Source organism: Triturus cristatus, chromosome 8, assembly GCF_964204655.1.
Source record: "Triturus cristatus chromosome 8, aTriCri1.1, whole genome shotgun sequence".
Taxonomy (NCBI): Eukaryota; Metazoa; Chordata; class Amphibia; order Caudata; family Salamandridae; genus Triturus; species Triturus cristatus.
In genome coordinates, this window is record NC_140591.1 from 890777685 (window position 1) to 890796352 (window position 18668).

General features: G+C 52.4%; 1 protein-coding gene across 1 annotated transcript in view; it reads left to right on the top strand.

The window, feature by feature from the left end:
* POLA1 (DNA polymerase alpha 1, catalytic subunit) overlaps window positions 1-18668 on the top strand; it is a 2011520-nt gene that overhangs the window by 1084103 nt on the left and 908749 nt on the right. The window contains exon 32 of the mRNA XM_085622423.1: window positions 5581-5755. Within this exon, the coding sequence (XP_085478549.1) occupies window positions 5581-5755 (175 nt within the window). The remainder of the gene's footprint in view (window positions 1-5580; window positions 5756-18668) is intronic.

Genomic DNA, 18668 nt, shown 5'->3' on the forward strand with positions numbered 1-18668 from the left:
GCATATGCTCACACTAAAGACAGCCTTCCTAGTGGCTATCACATCACTGCGAAGAGTAAGTGAATGGCAAGCGCTAACACTCCAAGAACCCTACCTGCACATACACAATGATAGGATTGTCATTAGAACGGACCCGCATTTCATGCCAAAGGTGGTGTCTAAGTTCCACATCAACCAGACAGTTCAAATACCAAGTTTTGTCCAAAAACCGTCCACGAGCACAGAAAGGGCCTTACACACACTGGACGCCAGGAGGGCAGTGATGCATCATATGGAAAGGACAAAAGAGTGCAGAAAAACAAAGCAATTTTTTGTATCCTTCGCCAGCAGTTTTTTGGGACGACCTGTTAGCAAAAATACCATTGCACGATGGATTGCACAAACCATTCTGCTCTGCCACAAACAGGCAGCTCAGCCATTACAAGGAGCAGTTCATGGTCACTCAACAAGGAAGAAAGGAGCAACAATTGTGTTTCTAGCCAACACACCAATTCAAGACATTTGCCAAGCGGCTACATGGTCTTCAGTGCACAAGTTCACGAAACACTACTGTGTGGATATCCAAATGAACAAAGAAGCGCAAGTGGGTAAGAAGGTCTTGCAACACATTTTCAGTAACCAATGCTCCTCTTCCACCCAACCACCACTATGAGGACAAATCGCTACAAAGTCGATGCACAGCATAGTAAAGCCAGAAAGATTCATGCTGCAAAACGTATAGTTTCTTACCTGTCGGTGTAGTTTTGCAGCTTGAAGACTTTCTGGATTCACTAGCGAACCCACCCTCCTCCGCCAGAAAGATGAGACAGGAGGATAAAGGGGGGTAAAAGGTGAAAAACTTTACAAGGATTAAATGGGGAAAAAAAAAAGAAAAAAAAAAGAATCCGAAGATGGCGACCAAAGGTGGGCGCTTCCAGGGGAAGCGCGTCGACGTCACGAAGGACACCAAATGGTGGTATGTCGACGCCCACCTGGGCCACGAAAAAAAAAAGAAGAAATACTACAATTCCGGACCCAACCACTAGATGGCGGAATAATGCACAGCATAGTGAATCCAGAAAGTCTTCAAGCTGCAAAACTACACAGACAGGTAAACGATACGTTCCTTTACCTCCTAGGAGTATTCAAAACCACTGGTTCTTCAGGAAATCCCTGAAGACATTTGTTTTCCAGCTAAGCGCGCCGTGGGGTATCTTTCGGTCTGATCATCGTCTGCAGTTAGCTTTTCTGAGACCAGCACGGAGCGCCCTGTTGATGGGGCAGCCATGCGCTTACAAATCCCATAACATACCATTTGGCCTGGGAAACGCCACAGAGTGGCATTCACCTCTGCACAGAAATTAGCCCTTAATGGGGGCATCAGATGTCTGTGTACTACCTGGCAGCACAATTGGTTGCTGTCAATGACTGGTTTACTGGAGGCTGGGACGACCCTGCCTACCACCTGGAATTTCATTTGATGGGGTTTGAAGGGCTCCTTGGCCAACTGGATGAAGGGTGCCCGCTCTCGAAGTTGCCCTCAAGTATCCAAGTGACGGTATACTATTGGAGAGCGGCGCTGTGCTTTGTACTATGGAACAGTCGGTTGTCTGAACTGACCCCCATGTGGCAGGACACGTGGCTTAAACAGTTCTCAGAGTTATAGGGTTTCCACCAGTGGGACCGCATAGAAATCACATATCTGGGTGATGTGTATATATAGTGGTTTCCTGCTGTATTTCCAGAACTTAAAAGATCACTATGCCTTGGCCAACACCCAATTCTACCTCTTTCTCCAACTGAGACACGCCCTGAAGTACCATTTTGCCTTGGATACACAGCTCCCTGAATGCATCCTGCTCCAGGCCAAGCTGCAGATGTGGTGCCAGGGGAAAAGGGTGAGCTCTCAAATTTACCACTTCCTGATTATCCATTCCTCAAATGGCTTTGCTTCCCTACAGCAGAGGTGGGAGGGCTGGGTGGGTGAGCTTGATGACGATGACTGGAGGGAGGCATGTATGGCACCAAGGGCCGTAGCAATAGCCGCACACCTGCGTATGATACAGGCTAACTATCTGCACGTGACCTACCTATCCCCTTGTCACATACAACGGATGTTCCCGTCTGGTCAAACCGCGTGTGCACGCTGAGCACTCCCTGACGCTGATTTATTTTCCACATGGCATGGGATTGCCTGGTACTGAGGCCCTTCTAGAAGGGGGAGGGGGTGAAACGGGAGCTCGCGGAGCAACTGGGGCGTTCAATTGATTTGGGTCCCTGAACTGAATTACTGAGACTTGTGCAGGAATTGGGAGGTCCACAATCCAAGAGGTTCCTTGTGGGGATGGCTAGTCTCGTAGCCAAGAGAGATGTAGCCTGACTGTGGAAGCAGCCCTATCCCCCCTCGCTGCAGCTGTGACTAGCAGAAGTTGGCTACTGCGCACAGCAGGAAAAAACCTAGCTATGTGGTATGTGTATGCCCCCATAGGCATAGTAAAGTGTGGGGGAAGTGGTGGGCCTATCATGATTTGTCCTCATGAACAGATTGATTCTTGGTGAGGCCGCTTTCTGTACTGCGACTCTGAATGCTCAGCTTTTTTTGCCTGTAATGGTAAATCATGACTCTAGATAAATGAAATAAACCTAGTTATTAATTTTTTTTTATATATATCGGAGAAATCATTGGGGGCAGCTGTGGTTAATCTGAGAAAAGGAAAGTTTTCACCATAGCAAAGATGGAGGAAATTAATTTGCATCAATTTGCTGATGACATAATATGGAAAGGAAATATCAAAAACGTGATTTTGTCTCCATAATGTTAGCATCAAAGATGGGGCCAAATCACGTCCCCTTCTTTTTTTTTTTTTCTGTGCAAAATATTAAAGGAATAAGTCTAACAGTAAACCTAGTTTGAAATTCTTTATTATGCAAGTTACAAATACACTGTAAAATTGATTAGCAAAACCGTACTTTGACACACTGCAAACTTTAATATGGCAGATTACAAAAGAGATGGCCAGATCGCAGTAGACAAGCTTTGACAAAAGACTATAGATTTTGCTTTTCGTTAGCAGAAGTGTTACAGTTGAGCAACTTTCTGCTCGCCATAATAGTCCTAGAAAGGGAGACCCATAATGCAACAGCATCTTAGGCGACAACAATATTGAAGTTGGAAGTATGGCCCATACCTCCTTATGAGCAGTGATAAGCTGTGCCCTTTAAGATAACGGTTATGAAAAAGAGTCAGAAGATAAAGTTTGCCTTGTAAGTGGTCAACTTAAAAGGCATTCACAGCATACTATTGTATAGAACAGCACAGTTTTTTGTTGCATCTTTGTCGCTCTGTGCACGTTCATCTTTACTCTGTGAACAAAAGGCCTGAATCCAATGTACTATCATAATAGCAAAGTAGAACAAAAAAAGCTGCCTTGGTCTAAGTGAATGGAGCTGTAGCTTTAGAAAAGGTCATTCCTGATTATCAGGGGGTTAGCCTTTGTCTAGAGTGGCATGGTGGGCAAAAAACCATGGACTAAAATGCAGCCTGTGTAATTGCCAGTGGCTGAGATAAAGTAAAACATTCAATCCCTCCCCTTGTTTTCTAGCAGTTGCCACCCTAAGTGATGCAGGCATGCCCAGACACGGGTACCATGCTCACTTTGACATAGGACTCAAACTTCACCACCCTGACGAGCCCCCAGTAGGGTGAAACTGGTATGGGGTTGCTTGTCGTCCCATCTGTAGAGGGCTTTGAAGTTTGTGACAGCCTGCCCCATGAGCATTTGCATACTGAGGGTGGGCCTTTGTCTAAAGTGCTATGCTGGTGTAAAAATGAAGGACTTTAATTTAATTTAAAAGACACACAATTGATGAACGGAATGCAGAACAAATCAAAACATTCACCCCAAGTCAAGAGATCTGGGTTAAATCCATCATTCTTTTGCTCACCATGCCACCCCAGTTTAGACCCGGCCATATGCAAATCAGTCTTGACCCTGTGCCTCATGGGAACAGTCCATCCCGGACTGCCAAGTCAGGTCCTCCATGGACCAGAAACAAGCATCCTAGGACCGGTTTCAGGGTTTCACCCCTCATCAGCCAGGATAGCTTGAATCCAGTGACACAGTGACCCTTCCTGGGGTGCTTGTTTTCAGTCCAGGGAGGACATGGCCTGGCAGTTCGGGCTGGACTGTTCCCATTGGGCACAGGGTCAAGACTGCTTTGCATATGGATGGGTCCAAACTGGAATGGCATGGTGAACAAAAAAAAGCGTTGGATTTAGGCCCAGATCTCTGTACTGGGGTGAATGTATGACATTGTTCTGCATTCTGTCCAACAATTGATCTTTTTGCATTTAATTTAATTCAAGCATTACATCCATCACCATGACTGCCTGTCTTTTTTAACTCAAGCAAATTCATTCTCCCCTAAAGGTAAAACCATCTGTGGGAGATGTTGCATTGTCCCTCGACCTGGTATACCTGATGAAGAAGCTGTCCATTAGCTTCTCTTTAAATACTCTGGACCTCAAAACTGTTTTCCCTTACTTGGCTCAGTTGCCAGAGCCCAAGTTGAGTGTGGGATGCAACCCAATGTACTTGTCCCGCTTCCAGTATAATATGATTCAGGATGGTAATGGTCTTTGTCCCTGCCCTATGAATGTTAAATGTTCTCTATTGCATGTTCTTATGGACAATATTTTTTATATTTCAATTCGCATTTTTTTTAAAGCCCTTGTTTTTAAAATACAGAATATTGTAAAGATTTAAGGCGATAGACCTGCTGTCAGAAATGCGCTATTTTGATATGCCAGTAGGAATTGCTTGTCTTATGCTTACTGTTTACCAGAGTCTCAATGATGGGTTTGAGTGAGATGTAATCTTGGAGGGAGGGGCTAACGGGTTTGAAGTTTGTCTTATACTGTATGGGTGTTTTTATGATTTTTAGAATGTTTTATGGATAATGGTCCTATTAAACTTGTTCCTACCATCACCTTTTCACAAATCAACAATTACAGTGGCAATGTGTGAGCAAAATAAGTACATCACAAAACACATTTTGGATCACAGTTACAGGCCATGTTGTATCTGCAGTTTATCATAAGGGCCAAAGTAATGCTCATCACAAAAAGGACTTTGTAATCATCCATGAGATGTTATGGCCTTGATTGACCGTGCATCCTAGGACTGGCTAACTGTGAAAAACATATAAAACCAGTGGCTGAAAGGGGCAATCCAAAGCCATCTCTTTATTACTTATTGTACATTGTTGAAGAATTGAGGACAGGATGTCTTTAAAAATGCACTAAATGTGTCTATATCCAGATTCAAAAAGTTACTCTACTTGGTAGTTTAAAAAAAAAAAATTATAAATTCTCCTAGCAATCCATCCTCTTGTCTGTTTTGCTTATTGAAAGAAAATTGTAGCATAATCTGCTTTGAGACTTCTTCCATTCTTCAAAACGCTTATAGGGTGAGAGGAGAGGGGCTGTACGTGGGTAGGCAGGGAGTAGAGTGCGGTATCTAGGATTAAACAGTATATTAGGGTAAAGTCTGACCTGATCTCCTTCTGCTAGTTTATGCTTTTATCTATCTTTTTTTGTAGGACGGATCGAACCTGAGTGCCAGTCAGAGAGCATATGCTTTAGAACAACTACAAAAGCAAGACAATCTTCAAATTGACACAAAGTACTATCTGTCTCAACAAATTCACCCAGTGGTAGCTCGAATCTGCGAGCCAATAGATGGAATTGACTCTGCTCTTATTGCAGCATGGTTGGGTAAGTATGCCTTGGTTTATTTTTTATTTATTTATGTTACTGGAGTTTTATATAGCGCAAACTTGACCCGAAGGTATCGGGCATCAGAGCTCTTTACATGAGCACCAGTTGCATTACACAACAACGCATTCATTTTTGTTAGGCACAGAGAGCTTAAGTGATTTGCCCAGAATCACAGGATGTTGAGCGTTGTTGCTGAGAGTCGAACCCAGTTTCCCAGATTTGAGGTTGACCGTCCTAGCGTGAGGCCACATCCTCTCCCCTATTGTAAAGAGTAGTTGCACTTTGTGCCAGCTGTAGCTTAGGAAAAATATCTGGGGGAAGTGTAAAAGTTCTGATTTAGACATTTTTGTATTGCAAATCTTTATTAACTTGGCACAGAATACAAAATGCCATACAAAGGACTGCAGTAGTTCATACAAATAATCTCAGACAATATTCCAAGAAAAGGACTATAATAAAAGAGAAAGATACAAAAATGACTGATCTGATAGAGACTTCTAGCCGCAGATTACCTACTTGAGAATATTCCCTGACGTCCAATGGGATCAGAAAGATTTTCGAGCAGTAACCCTGCGTGCCGGTAGATGGCATAGTTCAGTTCAGCGGCATCCATGACGGAAGTGACGTCCACAGTGCCCATATAGGCGCCACCTTGGCGCGGTGACTTCAGGTATTTCCTTATCTGGATTGAGCTGCCCCTCAGTGATTTTTTTTATTTTTTTGGTCTGGCCTTTTTATCTTTTTGTCTACGTTTTTTCTCCTGATGTGAAGATGTCACCCAAGAAACCACCTGGTTTCAAACATTTCGGGCTTGTCACAGGCAAATATCTGAAAGAAACACGTTAGTTAGATTCCTCACCTTAGAATATCCCCAGGCGTCAGACTGGATCCGGAAGATTTTTCGTCGGCAATACCCCTTGCGCGTCGCTAGGCGTCGTCTGCGGCTCCGCGTCCGTCGTCGGCGTCGTGCGCCGGAATGACGTCGTCGGAGTACTTAGACGCCGCCCTCGCGCGCTGACGTCAGTTCTTCTTTTTTCCGCGCCAGTAAACGCAGATCCGGGAGAGCTACCCCTTTAGTCTATTTTTGACTAACTTTTTGATCCTTTTTGATCCTGTCTATCACGGTGCCGGTAGGATGCCTGGGTTTAAAGCCTGTACGGACTGTAGCCGATTGATGTCGGTTACAGACCATCACCGCCGGTGCCTGTACTGTTTGGGCCTCGACCACGACGCGGAGTCGTGCTCGGACTGTAAGGCCCTGACCTCGAAGGCTAGACGGGAGCGGTCCCGTAAGCTTCTCGAGATTCGCCACTCGGCTCCGCGCGTCTCTCGATCCCGGTCCAGGAGGAGGTCCAAGGATCGGTCGCGGAGCCGCAGCCGACGTCACCATCGGTCGTCGGGATCAAAGTCTTCGGGTAAGTCGAAGCATTCCAAGAAGTCCAAGAGACGTCATCGCTCTTCGGACTCCCCTCGCCGGTTGCGCGACTCGGTCGAGGGTCAGGGTGGTTCCACCCCCGCGGCTCCGGCGGAGCCGCAGGCGCCGCGTCCGTCCCCATACCCTCCGGTCCCTGGGACTAACGCGACGCCGGCGGAAGTCAGTGCCTTCCTCTCGGCCATGAGGAACCTGGCTCCGCCGTCGGCGCCCGCTGGTGCGCCTTCGGGCCCCGCGGACCCGACTGGGTTGCCTTGCCAGCCGGCGGCTCCGGCCCCGGCGCCGTTGACGGCTCCGGCCTCGACGCCGCAAGCGCCCGAGGGACCCGTTCTCGAGTCCCCGTCGACGCCGGTCAACCTTGTCACTCCTCCACCGGCGTCGACTCCGGTTCCACCCCCGACGCCGACGTCGACTCCGCTCGACGCCGTGCCCCAGTTTAGTCCCGGTCCGGGCCCGGCGCCGGTCCGGCGTCGATGGACGCCGAGATCGACGCCGCTAGAGACACATTTTGTCTACCGCCCGGCTCCGTTACTTTCTCCCCTACACCAGGAGTCGGATGAGGGGGACTACTGGGAGGGATCCGAGGATCCTATGGCCCATCAGGCCCAACTGTCCCAGGACTGGGCAGATGAACTGGGGGAGGCCAGTGGTCTGGATACCTCGCCAGACACTGGATTCATCTCTCCTCCGACTGTGGCTTCGGAGGAGGGTGCTGCTTTCTCCGTGGTGCTGCGCAAGGCGGCCGCAGCCCTTGGGCTCGAGCTACCTGCCGTGGCTGTGAGGACGAACGTCCTCACTGAGGTGCTTCAATCTGCAGCAAGCTCCACTGAGCCTCTGCTGCCGTTCAATGAGCCCTCACTGACGTTCTCCAGGGCACCTGGTCCAAGCCCTCCACAGTTCCTCCTGTGGACAGGAACGTTGCCAGGCGCCACCGCCCTGCTCCGGGCGACCCCAGTTTTCTGTCCCAACACCCTACCCCTGAGAGCCTGGTTATCCAGGCCTCCACCTCCCAATCCTCTTTCCCGACCGCCCCGCCGGACCGGGATTCCAAGAGACTGGAGCAGTTTGGCAAGAAACTGTTCTCATCCCTTAGTTTGGGCCTGCGGTCTTTGAACACCGCTTGTCTCTTGGACCGTTATTCCCACTCTCTGTGGGATGCGGTGGAGGACGCGCTGCCCCTGTGTCCAGAGGAGGTCCGGACACGACTTACCCAGGCTCTGGCCGATGGGAGGGATGCCGCGCGACATGCCATACGTTGTGGGCTTGACACCACGGACTCGCTGGGTAGGGCCATTTCCACCACTGTGGCGCTTCGACGTCACGCCTGGCTGCGGTCCACGTCGTTTTCCGGCGATGTCCAGAGCACTCTCATGGACATGCCGTTTGATGGCACTCGCCTGTTTGGCGAGAAGGCGGACAGTGCGCTGAACCGCTTTAAGGACTCCCGGGCTACGGCCAAGTCCTTGGGCCTCTCGGCCCCGCGGTCGCAATCTTCCGCTTTTCGCCCCTTTCGTGGCCAAGGAAGGGGTGCCTCCTCACGTGCGCCTAGCCACCAGCCGCAGAACCAACCTGCGCGCGGTCGCGGACGTGGTTTCCGCCGAGGCGGATCTGGAGGACGACGAGGTCAGCCCACATCCACCCCGGCAGCATCCGCCTCAAAGCCTTCCTAGTCCGAGCTTTCAGGCCCATTCCACGCCAGTGGGCGGCAGAGTTCGCCATCACCTGCTCCACTGGCGGTCCATCACATCGGACAGGTGGGTGCTGCAAATCGTCCGAAGGGGCTACTCCCTCCCCTTCGAGACGACCCCTCCAGCCATGCCACCGCAGCACCACCGTATCTCGGGGGATCACTTGCATCTTCTCCACGAGGAGGTTTCCGCCCTCTTGGCCAAGGGGGCCGTCGAGCGCGTTCCGAGCCCAGAAGTAGGTCGTGGTTGTTATTCCCACTACTTTCTGGTTCCCAAGAAGGGCAAAGGGGGCCTCCGCCCTATCTTGGACCTTCGGAACGTCAATGCCTTCCTCCGGAAGGAAAGGTTCAAGATGTTGACTTTGGCTCAGGTTCTAGCTGCCCTAGACCCCGGAGACTGGATGGTAGCGTTGGACTTGCAGGACGCTTATTTCCACATCCCCGTCCTGCCGGCCCACCGGCGTTACCTGCGGTTCACGGTGGGCCAAGAGCACTTTCAGTTTACCGTGCTCCCCTTCGGCCTCACCAGTGCCCCTCGGGTGTTCACGAAAGTGATGGCGGTGGTCGCAGCTCATCTGCGCAGATCAGGGGTTCCAGTCTTCCCCTATCTCGACGACTGGTTGTTGAAGGCGGGCTCGCCCCAGACAGTCGTCTCCCACCTCCAGACTACGGCGGATCTCCTGCATTTGCTGGGGTTTTCCGTCAACGTGCCGAAGTCACACCTGAGTCCCTCTCAGAAGCTCCTCTTCATCGGAGCGGTTCTCGATTCGGCGCAGTTCTGGGTCTATCCACCGGAACAGCGGGTCCGGGATATACAGGCCCTGATTCCCATCTTTCGGCCTCTATCCTGGGTTTCGGTCAGGCTAGTGTTGCGGCTTCTGGGGCTGATGGCCTCCTGCATCCTACTAGTGCATCACGCCAGGCGGCGCATGCGGGCTCTGCAGTGGGACCTGAAGTTTCAGTGGGCCCAGCATCACGGCAACCTGTCCGACCATGTCTTGATCTCGGAGGGCACTGCACAGCAGTTGCAGTGGTGGCTCACGGACCGCGATTGGGTCATGGGCAGGAGCCTCTCCCTTCCCCAACCGGAGCATGTCGTAGTGACGGATGCGTCCCTCCTGGGATGGGGTGGCCATATGGGAGAGGCGGAGATCAGAGGCCTCTGGTCTCCGGCGGAGTCTCGTCTCCACATCAACCTGTTGGAGTTGAGAGCGATCCGACTTGCACTGAAAGCCTTCCTTCCCTCTGTCAGGGGCAGTGTCGTGCAGGTGTTCACGGCCAACACCACCGCCATGTGGTATTGCAACAAACAGGGCGGGGTGGGGTCGTGGACCCTTTGTCAGGAGGCTCTGCGCCTCTGGACGTGGCTGGAACACCAGGGCGTCACCCTAGTGGTTCAACATCTGGCGGGCTCTCTGAACGCCAGAGCGGACGAACTCAGCCGCCGGTGCATGATGGATCACGAATGGCGTCTGAACTCCGAAGTGGCGCAAGGTCTCTTTCAGCAGTGGGGAGAGCCTTGGTTAGATCTATTCGCCACCGAAGAGAACGCGCAATGTCAGCAGTTCTGCGCGTTGGAATTTCCAAGGCGGCACTCGCTCGGCGACGCTTTTCGTCACGAGTGGAGTTGCGGTCTGTTGTACGCCTTTCCGCCTATACCACTTCTGCCCAGAGTGCTGAAGAAGATCAGGCACGACCGGGCCCAAGTCATCTTGGTGGCTCCGGATTGGGCACGAAGATACTGGTATCCCGAGCTACTCAGTATGTTGACCGATCCCCCGATACGTCTGCCCCTTCGGGAGGATCTTCTGTCGCAGCAGCAGGGGACGGTCCTCCACCCGAACCTGTCCAGCCTCCACCTCCATGCGTGGAGATTGAGCGGCGGCAGTTGATGCCATTCGACTTGCCTCCTGAAGTCTGTGATATCATTCTGGCAGCCAGGCGTCCCTCCACAAAGACGGTATACGCCTGCCGGTGGAGCAAATTTGTGGCATGGTGCACAGCAAAGGCTGTGGATCCCCTTTCCGCCCCTCTTTCTGAGGTTCTCCTCTTTCTTCTTTCTCTGGCCCGGCAGGGCTCTGCCCTGGGCACCCTGAAAGGTTATCTTGCTGCCATCTCTGCCTTCTTGCGGCTTCCTGATCAGCCTTCTCTTTTCAAGTCCCCTGTGGTTACACGCTTTCTAAAAGGCATTACTCACACGTTCCCTCCTGTCCCTTTTGTAATGCCTCAGTGGGACTTGAATCTGGTCTTGACATTCCTGATGTGCGCTCCCTTCGAGCCTCTTCACAATTGTCCTCTTCGTCTTCTGACTCTTAAGACTGCTTTTCTGGTAGCCATCACCTCGGCTAGACGGGTGAGTGAGCTCCAGGCTTTATCTTCAAAGCCTCCTTTTCTGTCTGTTCATCCGGACAAGGTGGTCCTTCGGCCTCGTCCCTCCTTTCTTCCGAAAGTGGTGACTCCATTTCATCTTGGGCAGTCTGTCACCTTGCCCACCTTCTTTCCGCCTCCGCATCCTTCCAAAGAGGAAGAGAGGCTCCACCGTCTGGACCCAAAACGTGCGCTCTCCTTTTATTTGGACCGCACAAAGCAGTTCCGGGTGGACGACCAACTTTTCGTTGGATACGTGGGTGCTAAGAAGGGGAAAGCTGTGCACAAACGGACCATCTCTCGGTGGGTCGTTTTGTGCATCAAAATTTGTTACTCTTTGGCAAAAAAGGACCCTCCTGTTGGGCTGCGCGCCCATTCTACTCGGGCCACAGCGGCTACTACTGCCTTGGGACGGGGAGTCCCTTTGCAGGACATCTGTCAGGCGGCGACGTGGGCTTCGCTACACACGTTTGCCAGGCATTATTGCCTTGACAGCCAAGTCCGGAGGGATGGCTTCTTTGGCCGTTCTGTCCTCCAGGACTTTCTGGTGTGATCTTGGTTCGCAGACCCACCACCGGGGATGGTATTGCTTGGGTATCTATTCTAAGGTGAGGAATCTAACTAACGTGTTTCTTTCAGATGAACAAGTTACTTACCTTCGGTAACGATGTATCTGTAAGAAACATTAGTTAGTTAGATTCCTCACCGACCCACCCATCCTCCCCGTTCTGCGAACTGACATCTAGGGTTAAGGTTATCCTTTTCAGGCCCCTAGATTTTATTTTTGGCACCAGTGTCGGTCTTTGCATGGCTCTGCGTTCCTGGCGCGGAAGGCTATGTACAAGAACTGACGTCAGCGCGCGAGGGCGGCGTCTAAGTACTCCGACGTCATTCCGGCGCACGACGCCGCCGACGGACGCGGAGCCGCAGACGAAAAATCTTCCGTATCCAGTCTGACGCCTGGGGATATTCTAAGGTGAGGAATCTAACTAACTAATGTTTCTTACAGATACATCGTTACCGAAGGTAAGTAACTTGTTCATCGGTGCCGGACCTCCAGACTTAATGTGTTTTGTGGTGCGTGGAGCAGGGATACGACTGCAAGGCATGCAGCTCCATGCACCTGAAGGCGCTAAGGAAGCGATCCTTCAAGCTCCTCGATGTCAGTTGACTCTGACACTTGAGGATTATCCTGGAAGTTCCACCAACACAAGAAGTCAAAGTCCAAACGTTTTTCGACTTCCCCGTGTCCGTCGTAGTCATCCTATGAGACGAGGAAATGTTGGCACTCCAGGCCACAAGAGTCTGCTAGGTCTGACCCTGTGTCCACTCCGCACTTCCCTGTTTTCTTTAAGAGCTGGAGCTGCCCCCGCCCAGCTGAAGGAATTTTATGAGGCCATGGCCTTCATATCTGAAAGAAACACATGGTGATAGATTCATTACCTTAGAATTACCCCCAGGCGTCAGACTGGATCTGGAAAGTTTTAGTCAGCAGTACCCCTGCGTGTCAGAAGGTGGCGTTGTGCGGCTCCGCGTCCGCCGTTGGTGTCGTGGTCGCCGAGATGACGTCGCAGCAGCTACTTAGACGCCGCCCTCTCGTGCTCAAGTCAGTTCTTTCTTTATCCTTGCCAGCAAGTGCAGATCCGGAGAGAGCAGTACCCTCAGTCACTTTTTGACTGAGTTTTTCGAGGCCTTTTTGTCTCTTCGAGTCGATCGACTCTTGGTGCCATAGTGATGCCTGCTTCAAGTCCTGCGGGGACTGTCATCGAATGATGCCGGTGACGGACCCGCACTGCGTGTGTCTCTACTGCCTGGGGTGTGACCACAACCCCAAGTTGTGCCCCCACTGCCGGGCCATGGCAGTGGGGGCAGTCCACTGGAAGTCCAGCAGTCGGCTCCGCGCCGCTCAAGGTCCTGGTCCCATGAGAGGTAGAGGGACCGGTCGTGGAGCCACCACCATCGTTCTTCTGGATCGAAGTCTTCGCACTCAGGGTCAGGTAAGACGAAGGATCACAAGAAGTCGAAGAAGCGGCATCGCTCACCAACTTCCCCTTGCGCGACGCGGCTGAGGGTGGTGCCTCCCCCGCGGCTCCGGCAGAGCCTACAGTGTTGCCGTCATCCTACCCGCCCTTCCCGGGTCCGTTGGCTACTCCGGCCCAGCTGCAGTAATTTCTGGCAGCCATGGCCCGCCTCTATGGTACGTCGGACCCCGTGGGCCTGACTGGGGGTCCTCGCCCTTCACTGTCGGCGGCTTTGGTTCCAGCATCACTGTCTGCTCCGGCCCGGCGCCGCAGGGTCCCCAAGGATCCAGGCCTGGATCAGGGTCAACACCGGTTGACCTAGTGACACCTCCACTGACGTCACCCCACCGACACCACTCCCGACGTCGCCAGTGCCCCCAGAGTATGCCTCCCCGGTTTCAGCCCTGATGTGGACATGGTGCCGGAACTGCGTCGCTCAATGCCGACACCGATTGGGCCTTTCTACCCCTATGTCCCGCCTCCGTATTTTCGGCCTGCCCCAGAGCCTTCGGAGGAAGGGGGGAGTGGGGGGGGGTCTGAGGACCCTCTCACAGCACAGTGTGAGTTTGACCCAGCCTGGGTTGAGGAATTAGTGGATGCCAGCGGTCTTGACACCTCTCCTGACCTTGGCATGCTAACGCCTCCTACCGTGACTACGGAGGAGGGAGCGAGTTATGCAGTGGTGTTGCGTATAGCGGCCAAGGCTCTCCACCTCGAACTCCCTACAGTAGCCGTCAGGACTAACTTCCTGACAGAAGTGCTTCAGTCGGCGACTACCTCTGCGGAGCCACTGCTTCCGTTTAATGATGCACTTTCTGACGTTCTTTTGGGCACCTGGTCCAGGCCCAACACAGGGGCTCCTGTGGATAGGAACATGGCCAGATGCCATTGCCCGGCCCCGGGCAAACCCCCTTTTCCTCTCCCAACACCCCATCCCTGAGAGCTTGGCTGTCCAAGCCTCCCCGTTCCAAAGCGACTTCCCTACCGCACCTCCAGATAGGGAATCCAGGAGACTGGAACAGTTTGGGAAGAAGACTTTTTCTTCTGCCAGTTCAGGGCTGCGGTCTGTGAACACCACATGCCTCTTGGACTGTTATTCCCACTCTGTGTGTGATACGGTGGCGCAGGTGCTGCCTCAGTGTCCGGAGGAGGCCCGGACAGTGCTCTCTAAGACTATTGCGGAAGGGAGAGATGCGACAAAGTTCACAATACGATGTGGCCTTGACACTGCCAATTCGCTGGGCAGGGCGATTTCCACGACAGTGGTGCTCCGCCGCATTACCTAGCTGAGGACTACTGGGTTCTTGGGGGATGTCCAGAATACCCTGATGGACATGCTCTTTGGCATTCATCTTTTTGGCAACAAGGCAGATAGTGCGTTGGAGCGTTTTAAGGACTCGCGGGCTACGGCCAAGTCCTTGGGCCTTTCGGCCACTCGCCCTCCTCCGCCTTCTGCTTTTCGCTCCTTTCGTGGCCACGGAAGGGGCACCCCAACACGTTTGCTCCAGAGCCACAGGTCGCAGCTGTCTCAGCGTGGACGTGGGACCCGCAGAGGCAGGTCAGTCCACCTCCACCTCCGCCACCACTCCCTACAAACCTACCTAGTCCGTTCTTTCAGGCCCATCTAACGCCTGTGGGTGGCAGGATTCGCCATCACCTCCCCCACTGGCGCACCATCACTACAGACAGGTGGTTTTTACAAATAGTCCATAGGAACTACTCCCTCCCCTTCGAGACTACCCCTTCAGCCATGCCACCCCAGTACCACTGCATGTTGGGGGATCACTTGGCACTTCAACAGGAAGTTGTGGCCCTCTTGGCCAAGGGGGCCATCAAGCGCATTCCTGCACCATAAGTAGGTCGTGTTTGTTATTCCCACTACTTTCTGGTGCCCAAGAAGGACAAGGGCCTGCGTCCTATCTTAGACCGCCGGAACGTCAATCGCTAACTCCGGAAGGAGAAGTTAAAGATGTTAACTCTGGCTCGGGTCTAGTCTGCCCTCGACCCTGGAGACTAGATGGTAGCGTTGGATCTGCAGGACGCATATTTCCATATTCCCTCCTGCCGGCCCACTGGCGTTATCTGTGGTTTATGGTAGGCCACAAGCACTTTCAGTTTACTGTGCTCCCCTTTGGCCTTACCAGCGCCCCTCGGGTGTTCACAAAAGTGATGGCGGTTGTCGCAGCTCATCTGCGCAGATCAGGGGTTCCAGTCTTCCTCCTATCTCGACGACTGGCTGTTGAAGTCAGGATCGTCCCAGGCAGTCGTCTCCCACCTCCCGACTACGGCCGACCTCCTGCATTTGCTGGGGTTCTCCATCAATGTGCCGAAGTCGCACCTGATTTCCTCCCAGTAGCTCCTCTTCATCGGAGCGGTTCTGGATATGACGCTCTTTCGGTTCTATCTTCCTGAACGGCGAGTCCAGGATATTCAGGCTCTGATTCCGATTTTTCGGCCTCTATCCTGGTTTTCGGTCAGGCTGACTCTGAGGCTGCTGGGCTCATGACCTCCTACATCCTGCTGGTCGTTCATGCCAGGTGGCATATGCGGGCTCTGCAGTGGAACCTGAAGTGTCAGAGGGCGCAGCACCAGGTGAACCTGTCCGAGTCTTTCCAGATCTCAGAGGGCACTGCAAGACAGTTGCAGTGGTGGCTCATAAACCGGTATTGGGTCAATGGCAGATCCCTCTCCCCTCCCCAACCGGAGCACACAGTGGTGATGGGTGCATCCCTCCTGAGATGGAGCGGTCACATGGGAGAGGCGGAGATCAAAGGCCTCTGGTCTCCGGCGGAGTACTGGCTCCATATCAACTTTCTGGAGCTTCGGGTGATCCGACTTGCACGGACTGCATTCTTTCCCTCTGTCCCAGGAAGAGTAGTGCACGTGTTCACAGACAACACCACCGCCATGTGGTACTGCAGCAAACAGGGCTGGGTGGGTCGTGGTCCCTATGTCAGGAGGCTCTGCGCCTCTCGACATGGCTGGAAAATCAGGGCATTTCCCTGGTGGTTCAACACCTGACCGGTTCACTGAACGCCAGGGCGGACTAACTCAGCCGCAGGTGCATGATGGATCACGAATTGCGTCTTCACTCTGAGGTGGTGCAAGGTCTCTTTCAACAGTGGGGAGAGCCTTGGTTAGATCTATTCGCCACCGAAGAGAACGTGCAATGTCAGCAGCTCTGCGTGTTGGAATTTCTAAGGCGGCACTCACTAGGCGGCGCTTTTCGTCGCGAGTGGAGTTGCGGTCTGTTGTACGCCTTTCCGCCTATACCACTTCTGCCCAGAGTGCTAAAGAAGATCAGGCGCGACCGGGCCCCAGTCATTATTGTGGTTCTGGACAGGGCTCGAAAAGTATGGTATCCCGAGCTACTCAGTATGACCATAGATTCCCTCGATCCGACTGCCTCTTCGGGAGGATCTTCTGTCGCAGCAGCAGAGGACAATCCTCCTCCCGAACCTGTCCAGGCTCCACCTCCTTGCGTGGAGATTGAGCGGCGGCAGTTGATTCCTTTTGACTTGCCTCCTGAAATGTTTAATGTTGTTCTGGCGACCAATGCGGCCCTCCATTAAGTTGGAATACGCCTGCAGGTGGAACAAATTTGTGGCATGGTGCACAGCAAAGGCTGTGGAACTTTCTGCCACTCTTTCAGAAGTCCCTTTGTTTCTTCTTTCTCTGGCCCAGCAGGGCTGTGCTCTGGGCAGTATCAAGGGCAACCTTTCTGCTATTTCGGCCATTCTCAGGCTCCCTGATCAGCCCTCTCTTTTCAAGTCCCCTGTTGTAAATAGATTCTTCAAAGGCATTAGTCACCTCTTCCCTCCTATTCCTTTTGTGATGCCACAGTGGGACTTGAATCTGGTTCTTACATACTTGATGTGCGCTCCCTTTGAGCCTCTTCACAACTGTCCTCTACATCTCTTGACTCTAAAGACTGTTTTCCTGGTTGCCATCACCTCCGCTAGGCGAGTGAGTGAGCTCCAGGCTCTTTCTTGTAAACCTCCTTTTCTGATTGTCCATCTGGACAAGGTTGTGCTCAGAACCCGCCCATCTTTTCTGCCAAAATTTGTCACTGCTTTTCACATGGGGCAGACCATCACTTGCCCACCTTCTTTCTGCATCCTTCTAGAGAGGAAGAGAGGCTCCACCGTCTGGACCCAAAACATGTGCTCTCCTTTTACCTGAATCGAACACAATAGTTCCGGGTGGATGACCATCTCTTTGTTGGCTACGTTGGTGCCAAGAAAGGTCAGGCCGTACACAAGCGGACTATCTCCCAATGGGTCGTCTTGTGTATTAAAATCTGTTAGTCTTTGGCTAAGAAGGGGCCTCTGTTGGCGCTACGCGCCCATTCCACCAGGGCGTCGGCTGACACTATGGCATTGGGACGTGGTGTCCTCTTACAAGACATCTGTCAGGCAGCTACGTGGGCCTCGCTGGCCACTTTCACTAAGCACTATTGCCTGGACAGCCAAGTCCGGAGAGACGGCTTCTTTGGCCATTCTGTTCTGAGATTTCCTGGTGCGATCTTGGTTTGTAGACCCACCACCGGGGTTGGTATTGCAGTGGTATCTATTCTAAGGTAAGGAATCTATCACTGCGTTTCTTTCAGATGAACAAGTTACTTGCCTTCGGTAACGATATATCTGTAAGAAACATTAGTAGTGATAGATTCCTTACCGCCCCACCCATCCTCCCCGTTCTGCGAACTGATTTCTAGGGTTAAGGTCATCCCTTTCAGGGCCCTAGTTTTAAGGCACCAGTGGTCAGTATCTTGCATGGATCTGCGTTCCTGGCGCGTAAAGTTGTGTACAGAACTGACGTCAGCGCGCAAGAGCAGCGTCTAAGTAGCTCGGCGACCACGACGCCAACGACGGACGCAGAGCCGCACGACACCACCTTCCGACGCTCAAGGGTACTGCTGATGAAAACTTTCCGGATCCAGTCTGACGCCTGGGGGTAATCCTAAGAGAAGGAAACTATCACTACTAATATTTCTTAAAGATATATCGTTACCGAAGGTAAGTAACTTGTTCTTTTGGTCAGCCCGGCCCATATGGAGTGCACAGGAGTGGGAAAGACCCCACCTGGAACCACACCAGCAGGTTTGCCCTCTACTCTAGTTGGCACCAAAGGAACCCTAGTTTGATCCGGAGCAGACTGACCGCTTGATTTGTGCCCAATCTAGTGCTAGTGCCCCAGGAGCTGCCAATGCCATCCTCATCTTCCTACATGACTTGGAGCCGGATGGGGGCCAACCAAGGACGTTGTGTCTCCCCCCTCACAGAACCCTTACTCCCATTTAATGAGGCCCTTACAAATTTCCTACTTGTGGTCTAGTCCAAGCCCTGCACAGGTGCTCCTGTGAATAGGACAATTGCTCGCCATCTTCGGCCTTGCTCATGG